The sequence below is a fragment of the Fundulus heteroclitus genome, chromosome 11 (assembly GCF_011125445.2).
Source record: "Fundulus heteroclitus isolate FHET01 chromosome 11, MU-UCD_Fhet_4.1, whole genome shotgun sequence".
In the NCBI taxonomy this organism is placed as follows: domain Eukaryota; kingdom Metazoa; phylum Chordata; class Actinopteri; order Cyprinodontiformes; family Fundulidae; genus Fundulus; species Fundulus heteroclitus.
Window position 1 is genome coordinate 35,496,914 of NC_046371.1, and position 27,222 is coordinate 35,524,135.

Here is a 27,222-nt window from a genome sequence, read left to right on the forward strand (position 1 = left end):
CTTTTTAACAGAGAGCTGCTTGTTTCTAAAAGCCAAGGCAATAGAAGGTGGTATAGTTTCAGACTTATACAGGCACCGTTCATTGTAGGAGATGAAAAGGGAAATTGTTTTCAGGCTCTTTCAGATGAGACAGCATACTGATTTAGGTTGTTCTTTTTTTTAATTCCATATAGGCAAGATTATTCTATAAATATCACGTTTTTTTTAAACAAAGCATCTTTATGTGGAACAAATTATTTGCTCCGTATATAAAAAAAACATGCTTAAATAAATACAAAAAACAAGAATACCCTTTTAATATAAAACGAAGGTGAAACAAGACTCTTCATGTTGTCAAATAAGTTGGTGAGAGGGTCACACCTGAGTTCAATCCAGCGGATAAACATACGCCTTCATTTCTCCTCTGCTGACACACCTCCACTTCACCTGTCAGGTGTGTCTTGAGGCTTTATAACTCGGTGACGCATGAGTCAAGCAGATAAGGATTGGCTTTCAGCGACCAAGATTGAACTTTGCTCCCTGTGTCAGTTTGAGTCCCACCTGCTGCTCCAGGAAATGTAGGTCTGATCAACAGCACACCCCACGGCAGGAGCCGTCACACAGTAAGTACATCAAAATTTTAAATTTGGATAAATATGACTTTCATACCTTTTTATTCTTTGAAACATAAAATTAGTATTACATGAAACATGGAAATGTTGCAAATAAACTTTCTGAGTATAAGAACATGTTGGTGGTACAATATTGTACCAAGGTAGCTGGATGTTACAGAGCTTGTATTGTAATCATTTGGAATGAACCAGCATTACACAAGAGAAAGTACTGCTTTTGAAAGCTCATGTCATCCTTTTGGAACATAGAGATAATTTCATTGTGCTTTTAGTGCCTTTTTTTTCCTCCTTTTTCCCTGTGCGTCGGACGTGACCCTGTATCAGAAGGTTTTGTCCTGTGTGTTGTTTTCCCAACCAAGTACGGTGGACAACTTGATATTTCTTTCTTCTGTAGTTTGACTCTCTTAATCAGGTAAAATTAGTTTGCTTTACCAATGCAGGATTCTTTTTACATTTTTGGTGTGGAGTTATATTGTAGTTTTAAGGCTTTTTACAGATTCCTCTCCTTTTTTGTCATTGATGTGCATGTTTGTTTTATCCTGTAGCGTGACAGCACTGAAATGATTGCTTCCTGGAAAATATGGTTTGGTCTTATGTCCATTTGTTTGCTACAATACAGAGGTCAGTATTCTATTTATACCCCTTCATAAATATCTATTTATCCATAAGTGTCTAAATTGTGTGACAGGAAACAGGCTTAAATCAGAGTTCTAAGCCTGTTTGCTGTCGCAATGAGTATTTGCACAGGCATAATTGGTGTGCTTGGACCTGCCTTTTAGAGATCTTGAGTGTATATATTGTATAAAAAAAGAAAAGAATGAGGCATACATGATATAGCAGCTATTCTGCCACTATATCATATGTTGATGTTATCTGTCAGTCAGTGCCGACATAGTTATGTGATGGTAGTTTTGTTATTATTGTTCCTCTTTATGATTGCATGAAGTTTAATTTAAAGAGAAAACCCTTAATATAAAACATGAATTTGTATTTATCTTTATACATTTTACAACTAATCTATTGATTGGCTTACAGCTACAATCCAGAATTTAGCCACAACCAGCTGTACTTTGAACATGTCAGAACCTGAAAACCTTTAATGAAAGCATGAAGACATAAACTTAAATGAGACAAGGTGATTGGCCGCCTTCTACACAGACTTGTGGACCAAAATCCCCTTTTAGACCTGAATTTACTTTGGATGTAAACTTTTAAGTCTTATAGAGTCTGAAGCTAATGATGCAGTATCGAATCCTGGAACAACTCTGTGTGTTTTTAGAACTTCATTTTTATATGTTTCAAAATCTTTTGTCAGGACTTGATATCTCTTTTCTTTTCTTTTTTCTACCTTAGTAGAGCGAGTGGTATAAACATCTAAATATTTACTAAAACGCATTTCAACAAAAGGTATGGCTGGAACAGAAATCTCACTAAATAAAAAAAAAAAACTTGATTCCACAACAGATCTTCTTCAGCCAACTCGACCTACACATGTAATAAGTTATTTTAAATACTGTTTAAGTCCTTTAAACAGAATTGCTTCTACAAGGGAAACATTTCTCACATTGACATCCATTCAAAATGTGGAGAATTATTTTCAGAATTACTTTGTGTTTAAGTTTCAGTCCATTGGAATGCCAACAAAGAAAAGCTACAGTTCTTTGCTATACTCAAGTACCCTGTGCAAACACAAACGAGTTCCAATCACCAGTGTAAACCAAGCAGCATGCCTCCCTAAGTTAGAGCCTGTTTCATGATTCCATTCTTTGACCTAACATTTAAAATAACTAAACACGTAACATAGGAAATGAACGCTGACACCAAAGTATTATCAGTAACTTTTCTTTTGAGCATAAGTTTTAGTTTAATCCAAATAAGCATGCAGATCATTTCTAGTCAGTTTTTAGAAGAAAATAAGTTACTCAGGATTTTTTTCCCTCACCTGTTAGGAAAAAAACTGTTGTTACAAAAAACAAAACAAAAAAAACAACAACAAAAAAACAACAACTAAAATAGCGGTGGGCCACATTGTTTGCTCACTTTGGTGGTCACCCATTGGATGAAAATAGCCATACAGAATAGGCTATTTTTGCTACTCACATAAAAACATAAATGCTTTTCAGTCAGAAAGACGACTTAGCTTCTTAGTAATCTACTATGTTGTAGTTCAAATTTTGAGAAAATTTGAGAAAATTGTATATCAGTGTTCTCACTGACTGAAATAAATCTATACTTACTAGAGAGTTCATTCAACAGCTGCATTTATTTTTCAATCAAATGGAGAATCCAGGTTGTATTATCATGTCATCTGCGTTCCGTCCAGTGGTGTCACAGAAGTTTCAGCTGGAGCCTCAGAACTCAACAGTGCTGCAAGGCTCTGATGTCCAGTTTAAAGCCACCATTCAAGAAGACTGGAAGGTCACAACCTGGCATATTGGAGCGCTTCAAGCCCTCACGGTCATCAACGTTCCAGAAAGCATACTCCCAGCCTTTGACAGATTTTCTGGCAGATTCTGCTCCAATGGCACCAAAAGTTGTGTGGAGTTCACCATCCACAATGTCACCCGGACAGATGAAGGGGAAGTCACATGTACTGTACAAGGTCATCCACCACAGAAAGCCCAGCTTTATGTACAAGGTAGGGTCACATCTTTTTTTCCCACCATTCTTTTTGTCAGGTTTAGAAATAGCTAATGTTGCAGCAAATGCAGCATAGTATACTCTGAAGGTAATGAACAAGTAATTTTTCTTTTTATACAAACCTTTATTGAAAAATAATAGCTGAATAAAATGAGAACCAGAAAAAGTTAAACCAGTGCTTTTCAAATAGTGGGGGCTCCCCCTAGAGGCGACATGAGAGTGCTGCAGGGGACAGGCAAGAGCAGCCAGGCCTTTATTTTTTTTTTGTCCAGGAAATACAGGCCTTGCTAAATCATTCTAAATGTGACAACAGCACCCCCTGCTGTTTGGTCTCTACCCGTGGTTAGTAGTATGATGAATTTATTATTAATAAACTCCTGAAAAAATACAAAACTTAATGTAACTAAAGTTTGTCTTTTTTGCCATATGAGGTTCATAGCTATAGTTAAAAGTTGATTGCAGGTGTGACTTAGGCTAGAAGCCATTTATATCAATGTCAATATTATATAGATAAAAAGTGTGGCAATGTTGAAACATTCTGGTTGTTAGAAACCAGTGTTACATGTTAGAAATTAACCCATATACCGTATATATTATACATTTTAAACAGCATTTTGGGTAATCTTTAGGACGACAGCTTTGCAGATTAATATTTTCCTTCTTCAAAGGGAGGCACAACAGAAAACATTTGAGAACCACTAAGTTAAACCAAGAGGAAATAAGAAAAGGCAGAATATTGCCATGACACTCTGGATTTACTTAAGACTACTAAATAGCCCTGCAATGTTTTACAGGTAGAAATAAATTTCAGTTATATTTCTATTTAATTATAGGTCACAGTTTAGGCAGGAATGAATTGAACAGTTAAAAAATATTGCTCAAAGAAAAATAGAAGGTCCATAAGCTATCCTTCAGTTGCTGTGTGTCTGGAATAATTACATCATTAAAGGAAACTGGCAACATGTCATTGTTTGAAGGGCAAAGTGCAAACCTAAGATGGCTACCCAGCACCCAAAGGTCTACTCTTCATATAAAAAATTGTCCTTGACCTTTGTCATGGCATCTTTTTCAAGACCTGTGGTATCTTGAAAAGATTATTACAAAAATGTGGTCCCACTTCAACTCACATCCTGTATTTTATGTTAGAATTAAATAAATCTATTGAACAAAAATGTACACATCCAAATCATGCCATTAAAACATATCATTGACTTGTTGGGAATGTTTATTGATTTTCAACAAATGTGCTTAATTCTTAAGTATAAACCATAATTGTTGCTTTTGTTTTTTTTTTTTTTTTTACCAGAGAGTGGTACAGTCAGAATCTTGGGTGAGAATGTGACAGTGCTGCAGGATGAGCAGGTAGAATTTGAATGTGTAACAGCAGCTTGGTTCCCTGCACCAACCATCAGCTGGACCCAAAACAATCAGACTGTGGACAGCAGCGTCTACAACAACACCAGTATAAACAATGGAGATTTCTTCAACTCCACCAGTATTCTCAAGCTCAAGGCAGCCGGCAACACAAGAGTGGACTGTTTGGCTACTGTTTCAGCATTAGCAACCCCAAAAACCAGCTCTGTTTATGTGGTGGTTGGTAAGTTTTATATGTGTTGTCAGTCTTTATTTGTAACATGAACAGTTATTGCGCAAGTAAGTATTTTGACCATATCCTAATTTTTAGGGATATTTTCTAACTCCCAGCTGAATAAACCTGAATGCTTAATCATAGCAGGTGATGTGTATTTGTATATTGAGGGAGGTTGTGGCCTAAGAAGGACGGACAACACCCTATATTAAGATGTGAATAATTATTAGACAGCTTCTTTTTTAGGCAGCAATTGGCCAATAAGCTATTTAACTAACTCTTAAAAGAGCAAAATTTCCAAAATTAATAGGAATAAACCTCCAGCAGAACCAGACTCACACACACACACACACACACATATATATATATATATATATATATATATATATATATATATAAATGGAGATTTGCTAACACTGGAGGTAACCGCTAAGGCCATACCCCCAAGAACTTGAGGGGCAGAAGGGGATGACGGCAGGACCAATCCTCTGACCGATCCCTGCCATTCAGTCAGAATCACAGGATTGGTCAGAGTTTTTACAGGCCTCCAGCTCTCAAGGAGATCTAATTTTTGAACCTCCTTTTTCTCAATACATAATGTATTTACTACTATCAGGATGTAAAGGCCGTTTCACCCAGTTCTGTGGAGTTCTGTGGAAATTGGATGAAAAGAACACCAGCTCTCTGGGACAAAGGAACCAGGGTGGAAAATTTAAAGCCTTTAACTCAACATCACATGACAGGATTATATAAGATCCTCACATGAAAACAGCTGCAATAGAAACAACAATCTTAATAAACATTTCTTGGGGTCACAAAATCTCCTTAAGAGATAATGGCATGTGGTTTAACGTGGAGGATCTTTGATGTGGCTGGCCTGTTTTTCTTCCAAAGGCATCACATCAAAGTGCATAACATTTATAAAGTCTTTGAAACTTCCAATATTGTCCCTATTCAACAGGTCACCATGAAGCTTTTCAGGAGGATAATAGATAAAGATATCTGGGCAAATCAACATCAAGATGATTCAGCAGACTAATCTTCTTCCATAACCATCTTAGTCCCTAGACCTAAATCCTGAAGGAAAGCGGTAGGCTTAGCTTTAGAGAAGAGGATAGGACCAAGCAATGGGGGATCTACAGATAGGGCAAAAAGATTTCTCTCAGAATGCATAATCCTTCTGAATTCCTATAGGAGAAAGCAGTGTGCTGCCATGTTGTACAAAGCATTAGCAAATGGGATTACAATATTGTGGTACTAGAGATTTAGTTAAAAGAAATTATTTTAAACGAATCAGGTGCAATCAGAATTAAAACACGTTTGTAAGATAAACTGCAAGATAAATAGTTCCGGACCGTACTTCTAGGGTTCAAGAGAAAAACATGACTAAGACATTGTTGATGGAGAGGACCAATTGTTTAAATGTTACATAAATACCTTTACAGTAAATATCTTACTTATAGCTCCTTAAACTAAATAGTCAAAAGTTATTAGTGGTTAATGTCTTTATAATAGAAACTTAAAGGGTTCAGTTATTTTCAACAACACGTCAAGTTACATTTTAAAAATTATGGATAAGCAGTATTTAAAATATAACCAGACTCTTGTGTGGCAGCAGGGACAGCTGTCACATTGATATTTTATAAGACAAAGTTAAATTTATATCTGTAAATGGAATTTTTTTCATCATAAATCCTGCTTTTAGTCGTAAACCTCCAGAACCACCTTTGAGCCCGTTCTGGCCCATTCTCAGTGCAGATAGAGAAATCCTCATCTGTTGTCTTTAATTCTGAAAGCACACAACTGTGAGGGATAAACAGGAGGTGTGATGGCATACTGACATCATCATTTCAATCTGAAAAACTCACACGGAAAGAAAAGACAATTAGAAGAATTTTATTGATACAATATTTTAAGACTTTGGCGCTCAGACCTCGGCAGGAAACATTCACGCTGAATTATACTTCAATACGCATAAGCAGGCGTATGAGAATAGGGATGTTTTCCCCCAGGCCTGAAACTGGTGGTGGAGTGGAGATAAACAAAGTTTGATCAGTCCATAGACGCTGGTTAGCGAGATGATCTGCTTGAGCAGAACTGGTGGGATCCAGTAAATTGCGTAAGCTGGTACCAGTGCTTCACTCAGGGACCCAGAAAGATAGATGTCCAACTTGGATAAACACAGGTTTGCATGAACTGTCCATGATTAGCAAGCATGAAGCGACTGTGGAGAGGAAAAACTCCCCTTTGGGAAGAAACCTGTGGCAGAACCAGGCTCAACATGGCGGTCTTCTGCCTGACCGATTGAGATTTAACAGGGAATTCTGTAGGAGTCCGAAGGAATTACACTCTGATAGGGACAAGGTTGAAGGAGCACCATGGGAAAGCCAGACGGAACTTGGCTACGATGGTGGAGAAGGGGATGGAGGTGGGTTGAATCAGGGTCATCAGAGTCCAAATCAGACATGCACAGCCACTGCTTGCTTGTTGGGTAGAAGGCTGAGACGTGGATTTGAAGTTCTCTTAAGATGAACCCAGGATGCTGATTGGCTTCGTGGAGGAGCAGTTCAAAGCTGATTGGCTTGCGTTGGAGGCGAATGAGTCTATGATTGGATGGAGGTAGGCAATAGAGTTTCTTCGTTTGAACTTCCGCTTTAAGTTCCATTACTCATATAATCGTCTTGGACTATGTTGTTAATGACTGAGCAAATGCTTAAACTTCAATTTATTATTCTGGTCAGAAATTATGAGAGTCTTATTTCTACTTTCAAATCCTGTGACTGGTTAGTTACAACACACCCTTTACCTGTGAAGCCGGTTTGGCTCTATTCAAATCAGCTTTTACCAAGACTACCTCGCATGGGGAGTCAGGAAGGAGGTTGAACAAAAAAACCCCTCACCTAACTGATCCGGTGATTCCTTCACAAAACACAGAAAAGAGTCTTGTCTTTTGTGAAGGAGGATTTGGATGCATCATGGTAATTGTGCAGTTGATAAGCGTACTGAGATAGACGAGGAGTTCATAATTTAAGTGTCTGACCTGGTACTGTTTCAATATTTGTGCTTCTTATCTGATGAGTTTTATGTGATGCCTTTTAGATATTTTAGCTAAACTGAGATTTCTAATTTGTTCTATCACTTCTTCCATTCTTCCATGTCTGTGGAAGCCTGTAAGCGGTTGTTATGTGAGAGGCCCCTCACACCTTGAAGAGGTTGCCAGTCTGTCACAAGGCAAAATAGAGACACACAGAGCAAACAATCATGCATGCACATGACTATACCTAAGGGCAATTTAGAGAGCTTAATTAACTGAATGAACATGTTTTTGTACTGTGGAAAGAAGAGAGAGAAACCATGCTTGCAAGGGGAGAACATACAAATACCAAACAGAAAGAGCTCAGGCAGTGATTCAAACCCAAGACCCTCTTGTTGCAAAGCAACACTGCATGGAAGAATAATTAATAAACAAATAAATAATAAGCAGCAGAATGCCCTTAACAAGAATAATATTATTTTTTATCAGTTTGAATCAATTTACATCAGAGAATTCACAAAATGTCAGAGAATAGTGTTATTGTTTTAATTGGTAAAAAAAAAAAAAAGTTTTTCTTTTTGGGGGATGGCTAACTTGATCATTAAATTTGACAATATTTCAAAACTCTCCCCCTGCAACAGTTCCAAAACCCGCAGACTGGACAGTGCTGATAGCTGTAGTCGCATCATTTGGAAGTTGTGCTTTGCTGGTTTTACTCATCCTCGGAATCCTCTTCTGCTACAAACACAGGAAAGAAAAAGGTAAGAGTCACCTCACATTAGCTTAACTTCTATCAGTCTATATGGAGCATCAGTGGGATGCCCATAGGGTCTCAGAAACCAAATAACACTACTACCTCTTTACCAAATCCAATTATGATATATTACTTTCTACTCCTTTGTAGAACAAAATTACCAAGATGAAATGAGGTAAGAAACCCCATATGTTTACTGTATAATTTCATTAGTAAAAGTGCCTACATCTAAAAAGATTTCTGATTAGTTTTTTGTGTTGCAGGAGAGTGCGAACACCGAGCCAATTAAGTGTTGTCAGTGCAGTTGAACAGATACCAGGTCAGGTGAATAATTCCTACGAGCCAGAGTATCAGAATAACACCACAAATGTTGGTGTGGAACCAGGCTTTGTGAAACACAGACATGTCACCATTGTGTGAAGACACACAGAGGATGGAGAGCTCTATAGATGTTTGACAGTCATTTGGAAGGAACTTTAGAATTAACAGCAACTTAAAGTTTTTCTGCTATTTTGTCCATATTCTCGATAAGATAAACGTTTAAGAGCAAAGACTGGCCTACTGTATGTTTAAAGGATAATTTGTATTTTGTTAAGCACGGCTGTTAAATTATTATCAGTGACTTTGTTGAAAAACAACGAAATCCCCAGAGTGGAGGAAGGCTAACAGCAAGTAAGATAGCCACCTGTTTTAGCTGCTTTTAGTTGAGAAAACAGAAACAAAACTTAAAAGTGCATTGTGACGTGTAGACCTCTACTATCTGCTGATATTGTCACGTTCTGGTTTATGTTTAAGGTATTTTGCCCTCCTTCCTTAGGTTCTCTGGTTGCTTTGAGTTTTGTCTTGTCTAGGTTCTTGTTTACTGTTAGTTTATCCTGTTTTGTCATCAGTTTTAGTCTTAGCTTTATTTTCTGTTTTAGGTTTGTACTTCAGGGTTGTTTTGTTCTTTATTAGATCGTGTGTGTGTAGTTTGTTTCTGTCCACTTGTCTTGTCAGCTATTTATATTTGTCTGATCTGTTCTTGTTTTGAGCCTCAGCACTGATGTCTGGTCTAATTACTTATTCTGCACACCTGCCTAACTCCACCCCTGCTGCAATCACTTCTCACCGGTTTCACCTGCTTCCACCTCCATATAAACTGTTGAGACCAGACATCAGTGCCAGGTCGTCTGTTTGAGTATAGGTGAGTCTCCTCCTGCAAGTTTGTTTATTGGTTTGCGTTTGGATTTTTGACCCCTTGTTCCCCAGAGATCTGAGCCACCCTGTTTTTGTCTGTTCCTGCCCAACTGGACTGTTTGTTTCTCTGCCCTTTTTGGTTTTTGGATTTTGTTAATAAATAATATTTTACTGAACCTCTGCTGGCCTGGCTGAATTCTGGGTCCCTTGCCTCCGATTCATGACAGATATGTAGCATTGTATCTCATGGATAGCAGCATTTTCAGTTTGAGTTGTGTGGATTTGCTAAAAGCAGCAAAAACCTAGGAGTTGGAGATGGGGGTAAAACAATTTATAATGATAATAAGGACCTATTCTCTAAAGGAGACCAATTTTATCTTTAACTGTGTGAAATTCCTGAAATGCCTATGTTCACTGATAAATTATTTGTATTTTAACAAAGATCACTCTCTATTTTCCTTTGTCAGAAATGTCTACAATAGTCTCCTTAAATAGTTTTATCTGCATGTTTCTTTTTTTTTACGTCAGCAAACAATATTTGAACAAATGCTGCTTCTATTTAGATAAATGCTGCAGGTATCTGCTCAGATGAGTCATTGAAATGTGTTGCAGATTATCTGTTGTCAACAGGGAGACAACATTTCTATGCATTATAAACATGATACTATATTGCATGTATTGTGTGGAAGAACAGAACGTCAGCATGTCTTCATATAGAAGACAGAAAGGGAAAAGGCGTATGACTGACAAGTTTGTCCCCTTTCGGCTTCTGAAATCAGAAATAGCAACACAACATGGCATCTCTCAGTTTTGATGTGATGTTGTTATACTTTGCCAGAATATGTATTTATAAAAGCAATACTTGATTTTTGTTAATAGCCAAATTAGTTTCACAATGTCCCTTTAAGTTATTTGTATGATTCAAAATGTATTTAGTTCATTTTATACATTATACATTGTTAGCTAAAGTCATCACTTTTTCTTTTTACAGAAGTGTAAATGTCTCACTGTATCAAATGTTTTATAAATTTAATAGCTGGTAAAGATGTACACTTTAGTTTTTTTTTGTCTTCATTCCACATGTAAACGAGGGAGCAACACCCCCTGCAACTAGCATGAGGAATATAATGTTCTGGCCCAAACCTGACTGACAATAGCTGATTACTGTATTATTTCTTGTTTCATTTCATGGCAGTGGTGACAAAAACGATTTTTCAGCAACTTTCCCATTATGTTTGCCTTAAAACATGCGGCTCCATCATGCAGATCATCACCAAATCTTCTCTGGATATTTTGATTCCACTTTCCTTTCATGGGAGTACTTTCAGCGGATTTGTAATGAAGCATGAGAAGCTGCTTCATATATTGATTTCATAAGAATGCTTCGCTGTTGGTATTACAAAGAATTCGTTATGTTCACATTTTCCTCTCCAAACAAATGATTTTCCAGAAGCTGTTTAACTTGCACACATTTTTTTTCAGCTCTGCTTGCACATTTTCTATAGGGTAGAAATACATGCTTGAAACATTTTATTTATTTATTTTTTAAACTTGTGGGATAACAATGTGCAGAAAGATCATCTTAGGCAATCAACTACCTCTGATTCCCCAAAGAAAACAAGCTCAAAATGCTCCAAGTCATCTGAGCACATCCGAGGAACACTGGAAAACTATGGTAAAAAAATCCAGACATACTTGACTATGGTGCAGGACCAACATTATCACATGGACAAATACAATAAAAACATTAAAAATTACTTCTGGCCTGTACGCGTATGCTGAGTCAACCATGGCTTGGAACACACAGTTCTGAGTGGGGCAATTGGATCCAAAATATCAGTGTGGCTGGAATTAAAATTAGTCCTTTCAACTTTCACAGCTTTAGTTAATTATGCCAGCATCAAGAAATGCAACAGACAATTGATACACAATTAAAACATTAAGCATTCATCCTTTACATCCTGGAGTGCACAGAACATTGTAATGTTATGAAGAGTGGTTCAGGGAAATGATCAGACACAAGTCAGATATTAATATGATGATCACATCCAACCTAAGGTTTTATTGTGCTCCTGGCATTATCCCACAGGCATTAAAGCTTAATGTCTTGAGCACAAGAACAGGCAAGAGAGCATAGATTTATGTACATAATATACACACATCCAGGGATGCCTAGTAAGCTAGGGTACCAGCAGCTGATCCAGTGTTGCTGTTAAGGTTCTTGGTCTGGACCCGATAATTCGACTAACACCAGGGTAAGTTCAAAGATTTTCTTGAAGTTTTGTGTAGTTAGTATGGGAAACTTCTGGAACTGGCACCACTGCAAGAGAGAGAGACGGATACAAAGGAAGCCACTAACCTTGTTTGGATCCGAGTGGTGGCATAGAATCCAAAACGAGTTTTATAATGTGGTCCAGAAGTGTTTTTGTTGGCGTGAATTGATTCCCTCGATCGGCTGGAAGTGGAGGCAGGGATCCAGAGACAGCCCAGGGTCACACACAGGCAGACAGACGCAAGCAGAGGTTCCAGTGAGGCAATTCGACAGAGTCCTGAATCCAGCCCTGGGTCCAGTAATCCAAAGACAGACAAACGTACAGGAAGGCTTGGCAGAGAGGAGAGTGAGGCCACAGTCATAGGTCCTTGTCCAGATACCAAGAACTGACTGGAGAGTCAGACAAGGGCGAGGAAAACAGGCAGGAGGAAGGCTAGGAACGCTGGATGGTCTACTCACACAAAGGTTTCCAAGAATCTGGCACTAGGGCTCAGGAGAAGGCAGGCTTAAATAGCGCAACAGAGGTGAAGCAGAGCCAACAATCAGGACAGTAACAGGTGTCTCATGCAATCAGGAGAACTTGCTGGAACAATCCAGAGCGGCATCAGCAGCCAGGAACAGGAACAAGATCACAACAGCAGCTGTTGCGGGATCTCCTGGACACAGGGAAGAACCATCTAAAGGTGTACACCACTGGCCTGTTTGAGATCGAGAGCAGCAACTGTACACTTCTGAATGGAAGTAATCGTAAGATTTTAGAGTGACCCAGCTAGAGTCCTGTCTTCAGTCTGATAGAGAATCTGTGAAGGGAGTTGGAGATTATGGCATTGGCAAGGAAACCATTCAGTCTGAATAAGTCTGCTCTTCACCACAGAAAAATGTCAAAATATCAGTAGAAACAAGTGAAAGGCTTTAACGTCAGTAAATGAATCAATCAATAAAAATCCATTTATAACTGAGAAGAGTATAAATAATTTTCTGCATGCCATTTTTACGATTTATTTTTTAAATTCTTATAATTTGAGAGATAGCTGCCTTGTCTCCTATCTACTTATTGATTGAATGAAAAACACTGAATCTAGATTCGAGAGCATCTGTTTGATATGATCTATTAATGCGGTCTATCTAGCAGAGCTGGCAGACGCCTGTGCAAATTCTCAGCTATTCAGTTCATCGCAACAGCAAACGGGCTTAAATCTGAGCCAACCGGACTTTCGATCAGTTCTACCTGAAAACGTTTCGACACCTATCCAGGAGTCTTTGTCAATTCTGTCCAAACCAAAAGTATGTAGTGTCATAGTTTATCTCTAGTAGATGCAATAATAGTGATCCCCACTAGAGATCAGTAAATGCTTTTTTGTACATTGCTGTGCAGTTGTACTTCAGTTTTTCATAGAGCTATTGTTTTTTAGTTATTATATAGTGTAAATAGAGTTTATGTATTGAGTTTTTGACTGCAACCTTTGTAGTTCTTTATGTCTAACGTTTGATGATGATTGTTGTCTTTTTAATTTATCACTATCATTTATCATTTATTCACTTATTGTCATGTTTTTATTTTATTTTATGATAACGGTATTTATATTGTTTTCCATTTTTTTATTTAATTTGTAATTTAGTGAGCATGACAATCTGATGACAGGGTAGGTGTATTTTTGTTTTCAGCACACAGAATGTTTGGCAACAAGTCACAACCGGAGCAAATAGTATTTTCTAGGACATCTGGAAACGAACACAGAGCTGTTTTAATTAACACAATATGATAAATTGTTTTAATGTTTATGTTAATCACGCATATACAGACATGATAATTGTCTTATTAAAGGCATACTATGCAACATTTTTCAGTTAATTAATGTGTTGCATACCGTTTTGGATGATTAAATGAGTCATTTCAGGTCGAACAAAGGTTTTCTCGGCCGCCCCGGTCGGTCTGTGGAGGAAATACCGCACTTGCAATTGCAAGAGCCCTCGGCCTGCACCCACAGGCTCAGAAGTCTCGTGCAAGACCGCGAGAGTCGGTCTTGCTTTACGGCGAGAACTCCATGTGTTTTTGCCCTGCCATTCACTATATGCACGCGCGAAAGCAACAACAAAGAACCGCGTGTTAACGTCAAATAAACATGCAAGCATATCGAGTTTTATTATTATTATTATTTATTTATTTATTTTTTTTTAATGTTGGCGAGAAGCTATCGCGGCCGCCTCGCCAAGACAGCGCTGCGGGAAGCCTGATGTTCATACTTTCACTGTGTTAGTCATTGTTTGTACTGCCGTTTTTTTTTAACTTTTCGTTGCGTTCGCCTGTCTGCTAAGCTCAAAACAACCACGCCTTGCTTGACGGAGAAACCAGAACAGCTGAGCATCTTTATGACAGTGCACTTTTACTTTCGCCCTCTGGGGGGAGCCTCACTGGAAAATTAACCCCGGTTGCATAGTATACCTTTAAGCATATGTTCTCGGTTTACTAAAATAGTCACTTGAAAACAATAAATGTGTAATTTTCATTTGTAACCCATTAACTGAAAGTCAAAGTAACAACAGTCTACCTTGGCACGACAATTGTCACAGTTGACTAAAAAGGGTTTGGAAATGGTCTATAATCTTGTTCTATCACAAATGGTTTCAGTTCAAGATCATAGAATGCTTGGATCACTAATAGCCACTGCAACCAGGCACATGTCGTGCAAGGACACATTGATATAATAAAAAGCAGGACAACTGACATTAACCATGAAGAAATTGTCAGACATGTGATGGCATCAGTGTAAAACAGATGGTGTCCAAAGTGTGGCAAGGGGCAGTCAGAAACTCTGAATGATTTAGTTCAGCCCTGACCACAATTTTAAAAGTGGAGCAGATCTGGCTTACAAGTTGATTCAGATTATTAGTTTTTCATTTTAAAGTTAGGTAAAACACATGATATTATTCTTTATTAGTCACGTTTCATACATTTTGAATTTGTTGTAAACAGAAGCCTAAACATTCTCTAACACCCCCACATTGATTAACCTTGACTAAACACAGCAAGCACTGACCCAAGTCCCGTTTTTGTTGCTAAGCAGAAATCAGGGACACTGTTTATGTTTTGAATCAGCAATGATTTACAGATTCCTTTTCAACAAATGATTGACAGCTTTGTTCATTTCATTAAGATCCTGCACGCTTGGTATGATATTGAAAATTGGTGGACTGAGCTCACAGTCCACCAATTTAGATTTAGATGAAAAGTCTTTGGGAAATGTTTGTTTTCTGTGCACAGGTAAAATGAAAGGTCTCTGTTTGACCATTAGTGCTAAAATATCAAGCTAATTAGTGGCAAAAAAGTTTACAATTAACTTAAAACGCAGAAAACATCCAGCCAAGATTTTCACATTTGAAATCTGTTATGTGCAGATATTTTCCACTAACTGAATAAACAGCTGTATAATAACTTTTCAGCCGCAATTAACAGTTTCAGTCTGCGGGCAATCACAGATGGTCTGGCCGACTACACGCTGCAGCAACTGGAACACCGTGGACATTGGACATTGCCACCTCCCCGGTGAGACCAGCCTATCAGCGGGTCTCCTGATAAGTCCAAGCAGAATTAAAATCAGCTCATAATCCTGATGAACAGACAGCAAAGATGAAGTTTGGAGGTGTACTTCCTTCCTGTCAGGATTCTGTGTGTCTGTGCTCTACTAACTCTGCTCCACAGGTGGCTGCAGTTGACGGGTGGGCGTGGCCCACACCTGCGGCTCATCAGGGCTGCTCGGGTCGGGTTTAAAAGGAGTGCTCACTCAGCTGGAAGATGCCAGAGTGTTACCCCGTTGTGGTATGCTTAGGCCATGATCTGTCTCCTGACCTTCGTACCTGTGAGTTTTTGGATCTGACTTTGTCTCCAGTTCATCGTGTTTTGGATTTATTCACCCGTGTGACCCCTTCCTGGATTCACCCTGGTACTTCTTGATTCACCCTGGTTCTTCCAGCTGCTCCTTTTGCCTCCGCTGCTGTGGGCTACTCGAGCTCCCGGCCAGAATAACATCTGCCAGCCCTCCTGTCACTCAGCCACCTACTACCATCAGTGAGCTCACGGCCACAGAACTCCTTCCCCACTCATCCTCCCCGGATAGGTTCTCTCAACTAAGCGGTAAGCATTGCAGCATCTGGAGACTTCCCCTGGTTCAACTAGAGTTAATCTTGTTCCCCCTTTTCTCCACAGTCCCTGATGTTCCAACCTCACTCTTCGTTCTAGTTGTGTGCAATCCCTTCATTCCTGCCTGTAGCTCATGTTGTGTGAAAAGAACCTGCAGAGCCTTTAATAAACATCTTAAAACTGTTTCTGAATCCGATTCTGTCTGCATGTGGGCCAAACACCTTAAAACCATGACACTTCCCTAAAACATTTTAAAACCATTTTTGTGATAAATCAAGGTTACACAACTGATAGATTTGTAAAGTAGTCAACTCCTTACTGTTCCTTACTCCACCTTTTGTGGCACACAGTTTTTCTTGCTTCACGCAACCCTGCCCCCTCAATAAGCCCCTGGAAAGCAGAGCAAAGTACTGGGTCGCTTGAGGAACCAAAGTAAAATTAGCTGGGTAAATGTGTATGGAAACGTTACCCAGGATTTGAAAAGCCCCTGGCTTTTGAGTGGCAATGGTAAAGGGGATTATTTCAACTGCTTGTTTTCTGTCAGACAGGTATAATTTAATCATCAGAGAGCACTATTAGAGAAATTTAAATTAGTTAGTTTAGCTAGCAGAACTTTATGAATGATGGTGTCAAAAGCACGCTTCAGGTCAAGGAATAAAGCACAAAGCCGCCCTGATCTTACTGATCTTTTAGATTTTCTAGAAAGTAACAAGTGGCAGTATCTGTGGAATGATGCTTCCTAAAACCAGACTACATAGGATGCAGGAAGCTTGGAGAGTTATTTAGACATTCTGTTAGCTGCACAACAATCTATTTAACTGCAGCTTTTGAGATAATTGGCAAAATTCTCAAAGGATGATATTTCTCTGGTTTTGTTTTGTCTCCTGTATTAAATACTGGTGTAACCCTACTGCCCTGTAGAAGACCTGCTTAATTTGTGAACATTTATGTCAGCTAAAACTCATAGAGTCGACCAAAGTGCTCTACAGCAAAGCCTATTTAAAAAAGATTTCAGGGGTAAATTCAACTTAAAACAATGAGATGAAAAACCTCAACATATCCAACAAAAGAAAATCACAGGTCGTCATACATGACAAATTATATAAAATCCTAGAAACAGCTTTCCAGTGATCTAGGGTTCCTGCTGCAATGGCTTAATACAAAATAGTTAAGGCCAATTTTGTGACCTTTTCTGAGGTCTAATTAAGTAAGGATGGCTCATTTCCAATGGTGAAAGAACAAGAGCAGGACAGAAAAGGCCATTAGATGAAATACGATGAAGTTTCAATTGGTTATTTTTTTTGTTTGTTTTTCAAAAGGTTAAAGGATTTAAATAGACTGTCTTTTTAAATTTTTGGAAAATGTCTGCATCTCATGAATGGTAAAAACAGAATTTCCAACCGAAAGGAATAAAGAACACGCCTCAATGCAAAGCTACACTTTCAAACTGTTTCTAGTCGCACAAGCATATTTGGTGTATTTTGTTATGTTATTGTCTGAACAAATGAAGGTTGTGATTCATACTCTTTACAGACTGAACAGTCAGTTAGAATCAGAATCAGACATACTTTAATAATCCCAGAGGGAAATTACTTTTGTTACACGCTCGAGATATACAAGTCTTGTATGAGGCTATAAGAGGCTGTGCTCCCTCCATTAAAAACCCTTTGAGCCTGGGAAACACGATCCTAAATCTCATTACCTGTTTTGTTTATGTCTCCACATTGGAAATTATATTAGCACCATTAATGTCCATTAATGTCTTGTTTGGTTCTTTTGAGTGGAACAAATGGCCTGTAAATGAAAAAAGTTCCCCTTCAGATTTTGTTTTGTATTCTGTGACAATACTTTAAATAACTTTAAGTGGCTGCTTGTTTGGGATTCTGGTGAAGTGACTGTTGATATGTGTGTTTATACCAGTCGAAGAATTCACAGAACTTGGACTTATGGACGGAACCTCTCGGTTTCTTGTACGGATGGATGATTATGTTAGTAGCAGACTAACATGGAAGAAATGTTCATGTTCTGTTCTCAGTATATGTTTCACATAGAAAGATCATTGGGGGTACACTGCCTCTAACTACCCCTTCCTTCTAAATAATAATTGGTTTCCTTGTAAATAACTACACTATAAAAACACAAGGGATGATTTAAAGGTTCAGATTTTAACCACTAGGTGCTATTATTACTTATTGTTCCTTTAATGTTTGTATAAGCCGCTACAGCATTTTTGAGCTAGCTAGCTGTTAGCCTCAGCCTCCTGGGCAAACTTTTTTGGATCACCTGCTGAAAGTAAGATATTAACGCATTCGCCCCTTTTGAATTCAGCTCAATTCAATAAAGATGCATTTATAGCAACGAAAATAGTATCTAAATCTATTTTAAAGGAACAATAAGTAATAATGACCCTTAGTGGTTAAAATGTGAACAACACATACAAAATACCTTTCACAGAGACTCACCATTTGTTCAATTGTCCGTTTTTGCACTAAATTTCTACTTCCAGAGGATAGGTATATGATGCTGCATTCTATTCTATTTCTGGTCCGCTTCTCTTACTAGCTTCCATGTCTGCAGGATGATGCTCTTTCGCCAACATAAAATACCAAATGCTGCGCTCTGTTTCGGGAACTGGGAACTCTCACATGATTGGCTCAAGAACCAGGAAGTAAACACAGACTACACTCTGAACCAAAGTAGTTCAGGACCTTACCTCTAGGTTTGAAAAGAGATGGAGAGGACCGATTGTTTATAGGGGCTGTTACTTCCATTCCAGATGACAAATGAGAATGAGTTATGTTGATTTTACAGTAAATGTCTTATTTATAGCTCCTTTAAATCAAGGGTATAGCATTTTAGTTTGATTAAAACTGACTAATTCCACATTGAGTGGCACAGAATAAACTGTGATTATTTTTTAGCCTCAAATGTCATGGTTAGCATTACTGACAGTAAAGAAAGTCCAATAATCTGTTTTTTTGTTTGTTTTTTACAAAAGCCCAAATATTTACAAAAGTGCAAAAATCATACTCATTAACAGAAACGTAAATAAATGGAAGCTGCTAGCTTTTGGCTTTGACAATAATAATGTAATGTTCAGTTTCTTCTGGATTCAAACTCAGGGAACATGTTCAAAAAGAAGGCAGCATAACTGCCAAATCTTCTAGCATCTACTCCTTTGCCAATAATGATCAAGGATATAATCAGATTTTTATTTCGAAGTCCATAAAGACTTCTCTTTAGCCTGGTGAAACCTTGTCTTCTTCTGTTTAGCTTTCACTGATGGTCCTACTTTGTGGACATGATTCCTATTCCTTTCAGCTGATATCTTACAGTTGGACCACAAACATTGACTCATGGATCTGGCTGCCTTTTATTGTTACAAATCTATTTTCAAGATATATAACTTTGTATTTTTGGACCTTAAACAGGGATGTCTTTCTTGTTCTACCTAGTCGTTCCCCTTTTCCAGCCTTGTTTGTTCTGGCTCCAGACTGACTGGGAGAAACCAACATCTTTCAGCCCTTCATTGGGGCTCTGTTTCAGTCAGCTGGAAGGCAGGCTCTCTCTTTTACTTGCAGATACATCTGCTTAATTAAGAGTCAAAATGCTGGTGTGAAAAATAAGTAAGTGTTTGACACAGAGTCAGAATAGGACCAGTCCAGGAATAATATTCTTAATTACACTTGTGCAGGGATTCGTTGTAGAAATTACAGTGTAATAGAATTATTTTAGAAGTAAGTAAGCACATATTTTTCTCCTAAACTTGGAAAAAATTTGCATTTATATTATATACGCAATTATTTTTTTGTCTTCTTTTTAACACAAAATGAAACGCTAGTCAGGGATTCCTTTTTTTTCCCACTAGGTTCTCTGCCCAGAAGTCTTTGCTTAGATAATTTCTCAGCTTCCACCATCACCACCTCAGAATGGTAAAACAAGCCAAAGATACAGCAGATGATTGGTCAGAAGGGCTCTGCTCATTCGACTGCTGCAAATGTGCTGAAGGCTGCAGGGGGCTCTGCAGAGTATAAAAGCATTCTGTAGACACCGAAGGAAGCCACAGCTCTCCAGTCTGTTGAACGGCGTGCCTCACACTCATCTGGAATCCTCACAGGGAGACGCAGCACAGCCATGAGTGGGGTAAATGCCTTTTACTGAGTTGCGAACCTTCTGATTTTCTTCAGATTGACTTTTAACACCTGGCCATCTTTTATGATTTATAACTATGAGCTTTGGTTTGACTTTGTGTTGCCAACTGGACCACTAATGGTCTCAGCTTTTTGACATTTTATTATTGTAATATGCATGGGTGTAAGGTTAGTTGAAAAGTTATATTGAGCTGACAGATTTTATGTTCTTTATTTATTTGTTCAATACTAATTCCTGAGCAACCTCTCATTAAAGTAATTGAAGTAAAACTCATGCTGATAGAAAATAGAGCTTAAATTACATCTGGATAACCGACACTGCATACTCGGTGCACTTCAGGTTTTATGATCAGGTCTGCAAATGGCTGAACATCTAAAATGTCAAACTTAATGTCAAACAGCTCTATCAGATCACTGCGACTGTAATAGTGGGTAGGTTGTATGGCTTTAATAATGAACACGTTTCAGCATGGCTTACGTAGACATCTTACACTGAATCCAGTGATACGAAGTGGAGCCAACTCTGACCGTTGCACTTATGGATGATTTAATGGGGTCCAAAAATCTAACTTTGCACATTGACTCAGGCGGAAGAGGGGGGACTGATCTCTGACAGAATGGAAAGAGGAGACTCCTTTACTGAATTATTCAGAATAATTGCGAAGCTAAAAAAAGAGAAAAATTCCTGTCAGTGTTCATTTGTGAGCACAAGCCCCCAAAAGACCTTATCACAGATTCCCCACCCTCAGGATCAGCACTGACTGAGAGCATGAGGATACATATTTTATCTTCCTCCTCCAACATACCAGCTGCTCTTTGCAGCAGCTTGTAGTCCAGCGCAAAATTTTTATGTGACACAACATCCTAGTTTCCAGGCTTGCTGATGGCCTTGCCTGTGCTTGGGACAAGACAATATCAGCTGGGCCCCCACCCCATGCATTCTGTATCTAGTAGAAAATGAATATCATCCATTTAAAGATATAATTGATACGGCATACAGTCTACGTCTTTCTCCTTCCATCTTCTCCCTTACTTTTCTTTTCCCTTCTTCCCTCCTACCTGCTCCATACTTTGGATTTTTTAGTTCCCTTTCTTACAACAGGTGTTTCATGACATTCCTGATGAAAAAAGACACAAATCTGCAAAATTAATAACTTATTAAATACATTATTTGTGATACTTTGAATAAAACTGGAAACCTATACATAAAAATATGTATATTCTTTTCAATATATTATGAAGGTTTACATTTATTACTCAATGAAATAATTAAGTCTAATCCAAATTTCAATCAGATATATGAAAGATTGTTTTTAGATTTTTTATATTTCTTCCAGGAATACATCATGAAATAACTTAAAGGTACATATTGATGTTATTTGAGATTTTTTAATTGTATACACTAGTAACTCACTCTTGTTGCATCCAATGTTTTCTGAAAGATTAACAGGTCCTGCTGGTGTAGTATTCGTTAAACATTTTACTTATTTGAGAAATAGCGTTCTAATTGGCATTATGAAAAATCCCAAGAAGGTAAGCTAGTCAAGACAATTCTTGCTGTTCTTTTTTCAAAGATGAAATTATGGATTCTTTCTAAACAGATGTGATAGCAGCAGCTACATGTGTGTCCTCCTGCACTGCCATGTTTGTTTTTGTTTGGCTCTGGGCTCAGCTGCGCTTCCTTTCGTTGCATCGTTATGTCCCGCCTTAAACCTCAATACTTCAACTTGATTGGCCCGAACTGTTTTGGTCCGGACACATACAGTTGAAGCCGGAGCGGTACAAGGTGGATTCTCGTGGGTTTGTGAATGAGCAAATACCATGAGAATCCATCTTGCAAACATGGTTACCAGATTTTTCTCTCATGGAATTGCTGAGAGGATCATGGGAGTATGCTTCTTCAGTCTACATGTGTGGATCTGGAGGAAGCTTGTAACCATGTTCCCCAAGGTATTTTGTGTAGGAAGCTGTGGGAGTATGGGGTGTCTGGATTGGGAATCTCAGGATTGCATTTTTGCTTTTTGTGGATGATGTGGTTCTGTTGGCTTCTTCAAGCCATGACCTCCAGTGTACAATGTAGCAGTTCACTGCTGAGTGCGAAGGAGCCTGGGATCAGGGTCAGCTCCTCTAAATCTGAGGCCAAAATGTTGGATTGCCCCCTATAGGTTGGGGGTCAATCTCTGCCTCAAACGGAGGAGTTTAAGTATCTTGATGTCTTGTGTGAAGGAGGAAAGATTTTGGTTTTGGAGGGAACAGAGGAGAGAGATCGAATGGTTGTTCAATGGTTTTGTTGTAAGTACACCAATATGAAAATTGAGACTTCAAGCACTTCTTTCTTTGTTGTCAACTTTTACAACTGTGTTTACATCCTTTTCAATGAGGACAAGTTAATTAAAATAAAGGCATGGAAAGCAGAAAAAGGTGGTGTCTTGTATCATAGCCAGTCTCTGTGAGTATACCACTCTCGTGAAAGAGATTTGGTTGGATGGACGCAGAGACTGAGCAGTTGGCAAGGTTAAGTTGAGTTTATTTTTTGGTTCTCTGGGTCAGACAGGCATTGCTCAGATCTGCAAGTTAAGTCAGAGGTTAGGGCAATCCTTGTAATCAGTGTCAGACAAGCAAGTCAAAACCAGGGAATCCAAGGTGGTAGGTGAGGAAGCAGGTTCAGGCATTCAGAGGAACTGGACAAGGGAGGAAACAGGCAGGCTAGAAATATGTCAAACTTGGTTCAGTCAAACTTGGCTCAAACAGCCAAATGGCCTGAAAATTTGCAAACTTAATTAAATAATTAGTATATTATTTAGGTAGCGCTTTTTTAGTCATAATGACCACTCTAAGCACTTTACACTAGAGCCACATTCATCTAATCAGTGGTTAAAGTACACACACACATTCATACAGTCATTATCCACCACCTTTTTTCTTACCTTTATTCAATTTCAGTTGCATTTTAGTGTTCATGCTGTAATTAGAAAATATTTCTTTGCTTCAGCTCCATGTTGAAAACCTGCAAAATCACAAAAATCTTTTACATTTCCCCAGAAACTCCTTGCACAGCTCGTAAATACTTCATATCTAACATCCATTTTTTCCCCCCTTTACATCTTTTTAATTTGGTAGTAATGTAAAATGACAGCCACTGGGCATATTTCACACATTGCAAAATTAATACTGAAAATGCAATAAAACTGACGTAGTCTTCACTTTTCCATTAGTGTAACTGACCGAATTTGGTATCAAATTCCTGCAGATGAGAGCTTTTAGTGGACAGCTGCAGAACTGATTTAAAAAAAGCAACTTGAAACTGAGATGTAATTTCTCGTAATGTCACAATAATTCCACTCCAGGTTCATAGCAGTTAAGTGCTGTCTGCAGTTAGATCTCATTAGACCTCATCACTAAGTAATTGTTTTCTTGAGCTGAAGAACTTGATGAATTTCTTTCAAGTGGTTGCTGGTGGAATTGTCGGGCTTGCTGATCATCTGGACAATCAAATAGCAAATTCTCAGTCACACCTTTAAACAATGTCCAGAAATTTAATTAAAGAAGGATTAATTTAAAAAGAAAATATCCTGTTCTACAGGAGAATGATTCTTAAGAAGTCCTGCTGTGTTTGCACAGCCCTCACTTTAATTATACTGAGAGTCGGGGTCATGGTGGCTTCTTGGATAAGCTGTTTGCTTCATCATCCAAAGAGGAGCCATCTCCTTTTTATTGAGTTAATGAGATTAGTGTTGGAAGCTGCTGATCATTGTAGAAAAGGCTTGTGATGTAAGTGGGAAACGCTGTTTTTTTTTCTTTAAATTACCCTTTTCTGACTCAAATATGAAATAAAGTGGAAACCAGGAAATATTCAGGAGTGTATTTGAATGTTTGGACTTGTTTGGACTACAAGTGTAGTTATTCACTTCATGGCCAAAAATGTCATCAATAAAAAAAAAGGTCACACATTCTTATATTTTGTATGGGCCACCTTTAACTTTTGTTATGCCAGAAGCTGATTGACTATGATTATTTTTATTAATTATAATTTGGTATTATAATTTTAATAATAAGTCATTCAACTCAAATATTAGCTTTAACAAATATGATTCAAAATGGTGGTGATGCTAGAGCCATAAGCTTGCAATGATTTATACTACTAATATATTTATTAATTAGCTGTTATGAACCCGGTTGTGCTGGAACAAATGATCTGATCGGATTCTGACCGATCAGATTTATCCAGCAATGGATTAACTCAATTTATAACTGCAATTAGAGTTTAAACCGTTACCCTTTTTATCACCAATCCAATGAAAATGTCTCTGTGTTAATATCGGATGTTAACTCCCAAAGGAGGGTAGCTCTGAATTCTGAATAACCATGCAACTGTGAATTAGAATGAACACAAACAATTACTATTCCACAGTTGTTGTTTTTATTGAACCAAAAGCAATTCCCTGTTACAGTAATTCTCTGATTCAACAACCTTGGAACACTACTCGCTACTAACCTAAACATGCAAAATATATGTGGAAATAAAGGTCGAAATTTGATTAAAAATAAGAAATAGCAAATCTTAGTTCACTCAGTTGTTTAAACATCACATTTCATGACGTCGGCATTTGACGTCGCAGCATTGAGGGACAGAAAACCGCTTTGAGAATCCAGACGGAGGCCTCAAGGTTTTCACAACCGCTAGTTAGTTTAACTACGTGACACCCTCCCAAAATGGCGACTATGATGACGTAGGGCCTACAACCTTGCGTGATGTGTGAGGGGAGGTCCTAATGTTCCAGTCAGCGCGTACGCTAAAGTGGGGCAGTGCCTCGGCCAGAGAGGGAGCGGCTGACTGGGAGTTTAAAGAAAGACCGAGAAGACTAACTTTTAACAAAGATATTTCACCGCTGATAAGAGGGGGAGCAAGATAGAAACAGGAGAGTGGGAAAAAGAAGATGGCAAATCGACCCGCGGCGGAGTCACTTGTGAGCCACAAAATCAGCACAGCCAAAGTCACTTTCAAAGTGCATGTACATACAAAGAAAATAATCAGCAAATAAAAACCCTGTTACTTGTGGCGTTAGAGGAGCTGTCCCGGAGCGCTCCGAGTCCGCGGCATCTTGAATGCTTCGGCGGACGCAGGTGTCGGACAGCAAGGAACAGGAGGGGAAGTCCCTTCGCCTTTCTCGTTCTCTCCGGGCTTTCAGACGCTTTGTCCGGCCAAACAAAAGCGTGGTCCTCTTTCGATCACCTGAAGATAACGGCTCTCAGTCTTTGATCACAGGGAATTCAAAAGTACTTTTTAAGTCGACCTCCTGCTATAATTAAGTTTGCTTCGACAACCTTCGGTCCAGCGAAGTTATCGAGCACGTGGAGTGGGGGGTAATCCCAACAGAGTATAACAGCTGCGTGCCTTCTTGGACTGGCAGAACACCAAGAAGGCAGATTGCAGTCTGCAGCTGTGTTTTATAGCCATCACCATGGCAACGTTATCTCGGCCGGCAGCCGTCTTGACCATATTGCACGATGGGAGTTGGTGGCCATTTTGACCACATTGCATCATGGGAAATGCAGTCCGTCACGTCCGAACTGGCATTACACTTTGGTTATGGCACACATTCACTGTGGCATTGTTTTGTTAAGCTTTTGCAATGTCACAAGATGTATTTCCACCCAGTGTTGCATTATTTTTATTGGTGTTTATTGGTAGAGTCTGCTCGCTGTGCAAAGCCTTCTCCAGCACATCCCAAAGATTACGTCTTGTGCTCCCTGAACCGGGCTGCACAGTGGTGCAGTGGGTAGCGCTGTTGCCTTGCAGCAAGAAGGTCTGGGGTTTGAGTCCAACCCTGGGTCTTTCTGCATGGAGTTTGCATGTTCTTCCTGTGCATGCGTGGGTTCTCTCCGGGTACTCCGGCTTCCTCCCACAGTCCAAAAACATGACTGTTAGGTTAATTGGTGTCTCTAAATTGTCCTTAGGTGTGTGCGTGAATGGTTGTTTGTCCTGTCTATCTATGTGTTGCCCTGTGACAGACTGGTGACCTGCCCAGGGTGTACCCTGCCTCTCGCCCAGTGAATGCTGGAGATAGGCACCAGCGACCCCTGCGACCCCATGAGGGACTAAGTGGATTAGAAAATGGATGGATGGCTCCCTGAACCAGTCTTTCATAATTCAAGCGCAATGTATCCTGGCATTTTCATCTTGGAATATGCCCATGCCATCAGGGAAGAAAAAAATCCATTAACCTGGTCATTCAACATATTCAGGTAGTCAGCTGACCTCATTCTTTGAGCACATAGTGGTGCTGAACCAAGACCTGACCAACTGCAGCAACTCCAGATCATAGCACTGCCCCCACAGGTTGGTATAGTAGGCACTAGGCATGATGGGTACATCACTTCACCTGCCTCTATTCTTACGCTGATGCACCAATCACTCTGGAGCAGGGTAAATCTGGACTCATCAGACCATATGACCTTCCATTGTTCCAGAGTCCAATCTTTATGTTCCCCAGCAAGTTGAAGCCTTTATTCCACTTAGCCTCACTGATTGGTGGTTTTCTTAAGGCTACATAGCTGTTCAGACCTAATCCCTTGAGTTACCTTTGCATTGAAATGCTCTTACTTTCACTATTAAACATAGCCCAGTTCTACTGCTGTTTTTCTTTTATTTGATTTCACTAAACGTTTTAGTGATCGCTGATCACAATAATTCAGGATTTGGCCATTAGGTGCTGTGTTTAGTTTCACTAAGCCTATTGGAAAATTGAAAAGGAAAAAGGGTGTATAGATACATTAAATGGACTGACCTTATATAGCAATTTTCCAGTCATACTGACCATTTAAAGCACTGTACACTAGAGCCATATTCACTCAATC

The 27,222-nt window shown here is 38.9% G+C and overlaps 1 protein-coding gene and 2 long non-coding RNA genes across 4 annotated transcripts in view; all 3 read left to right on the forward strand.

Annotated features, from left to right (window-relative positions):
* Nucleotides 1-499: 499 nt before the first annotated feature.
* Nucleotides 500-9,391, forward strand: igsf5a (immunoglobulin superfamily, member 5a). Of its 2 annotated transcripts, XM_021317866.2 has the most exons (8): nucleotides 500-602; nucleotides 936-1,023; nucleotides 1,157-1,232; nucleotides 2,935-3,249; nucleotides 4,558-4,848; nucleotides 8,515-8,634; nucleotides 8,778-8,802; nucleotides 8,891-9,391. In XM_021317866.2, the coding sequence occupies exons 3-8, from the start codon at nucleotides 1,172-1,174 to the stop codon at nucleotides 9,045-9,047; spliced, it is 969 nt and encodes a 322-aa protein (XP_021173541.2). In that variant the 5' UTR covers nucleotides 500-602; nucleotides 936-1,023; nucleotides 1,157-1,171; the 3' UTR covers nucleotides 9,048-9,391. The 2 variants fall into 2 exon arrangements, with proteins under 2 accessions (XP_021173541.2, XP_021173543.2); XM_021317868.2 differs by lacking the exon at nucleotides 936-1,023 and having other exon boundaries at nucleotides 507-602.
* A 5,129-nt stretch (nucleotides 9,392-14,520) lies between these two features.
* LOC118564608 lies at nucleotides 14,521-16,368 on the forward strand. The gene is made up of 3 exons (XR_004931975.1): nucleotides 14,521-15,932; nucleotides 16,047-16,207; nucleotides 16,280-16,368. It is a non-coding gene; the product is annotated as an uncharacterized LOC118564608 (long non-coding RNA).
* A 3,881-nt stretch (nucleotides 16,369-20,249) lies between these two features.
* LOC118564607 overlaps nucleotides 20,250-27,222 on the forward strand; it is a 30,881-nt gene continuing 23,908 nt past the window's right edge. The window contains exon 1 of the long non-coding RNA XR_004931974.1: nucleotides 20,250-20,356. This is a non-coding gene — a long non-coding RNA (uncharacterized LOC118564607). The remainder of the gene's footprint in view (nucleotides 20,357-27,222) is intronic.

What these genes read in the sequence shown, in the direction of transcription:
- igsf5a (XM_021317866.2), top strand. Translation starts at nt 1,172, where the DNA reads ATGATTGCTTCCTGGAAAATATGGTTTGGTCTTATGTCCATTTGTTTG. An exon ending in AGCCCAGCTTTATGTACAAG is followed by an intron (nt 3,250 to 4,557) that starts GTAGGGTCACAT and finishes TTTTTTTACCAG; the next exon opens with AGAGTGGTACAGTCAGAATC. An exon ending in CAAACACAGGAAAGAAAAAG is followed by an intron (nt 8,635 to 8,777) that starts GTAAGAGTCACC and finishes ACTCCTTTGTAG; the next exon opens with AACAAAATTACCAAGATGAA.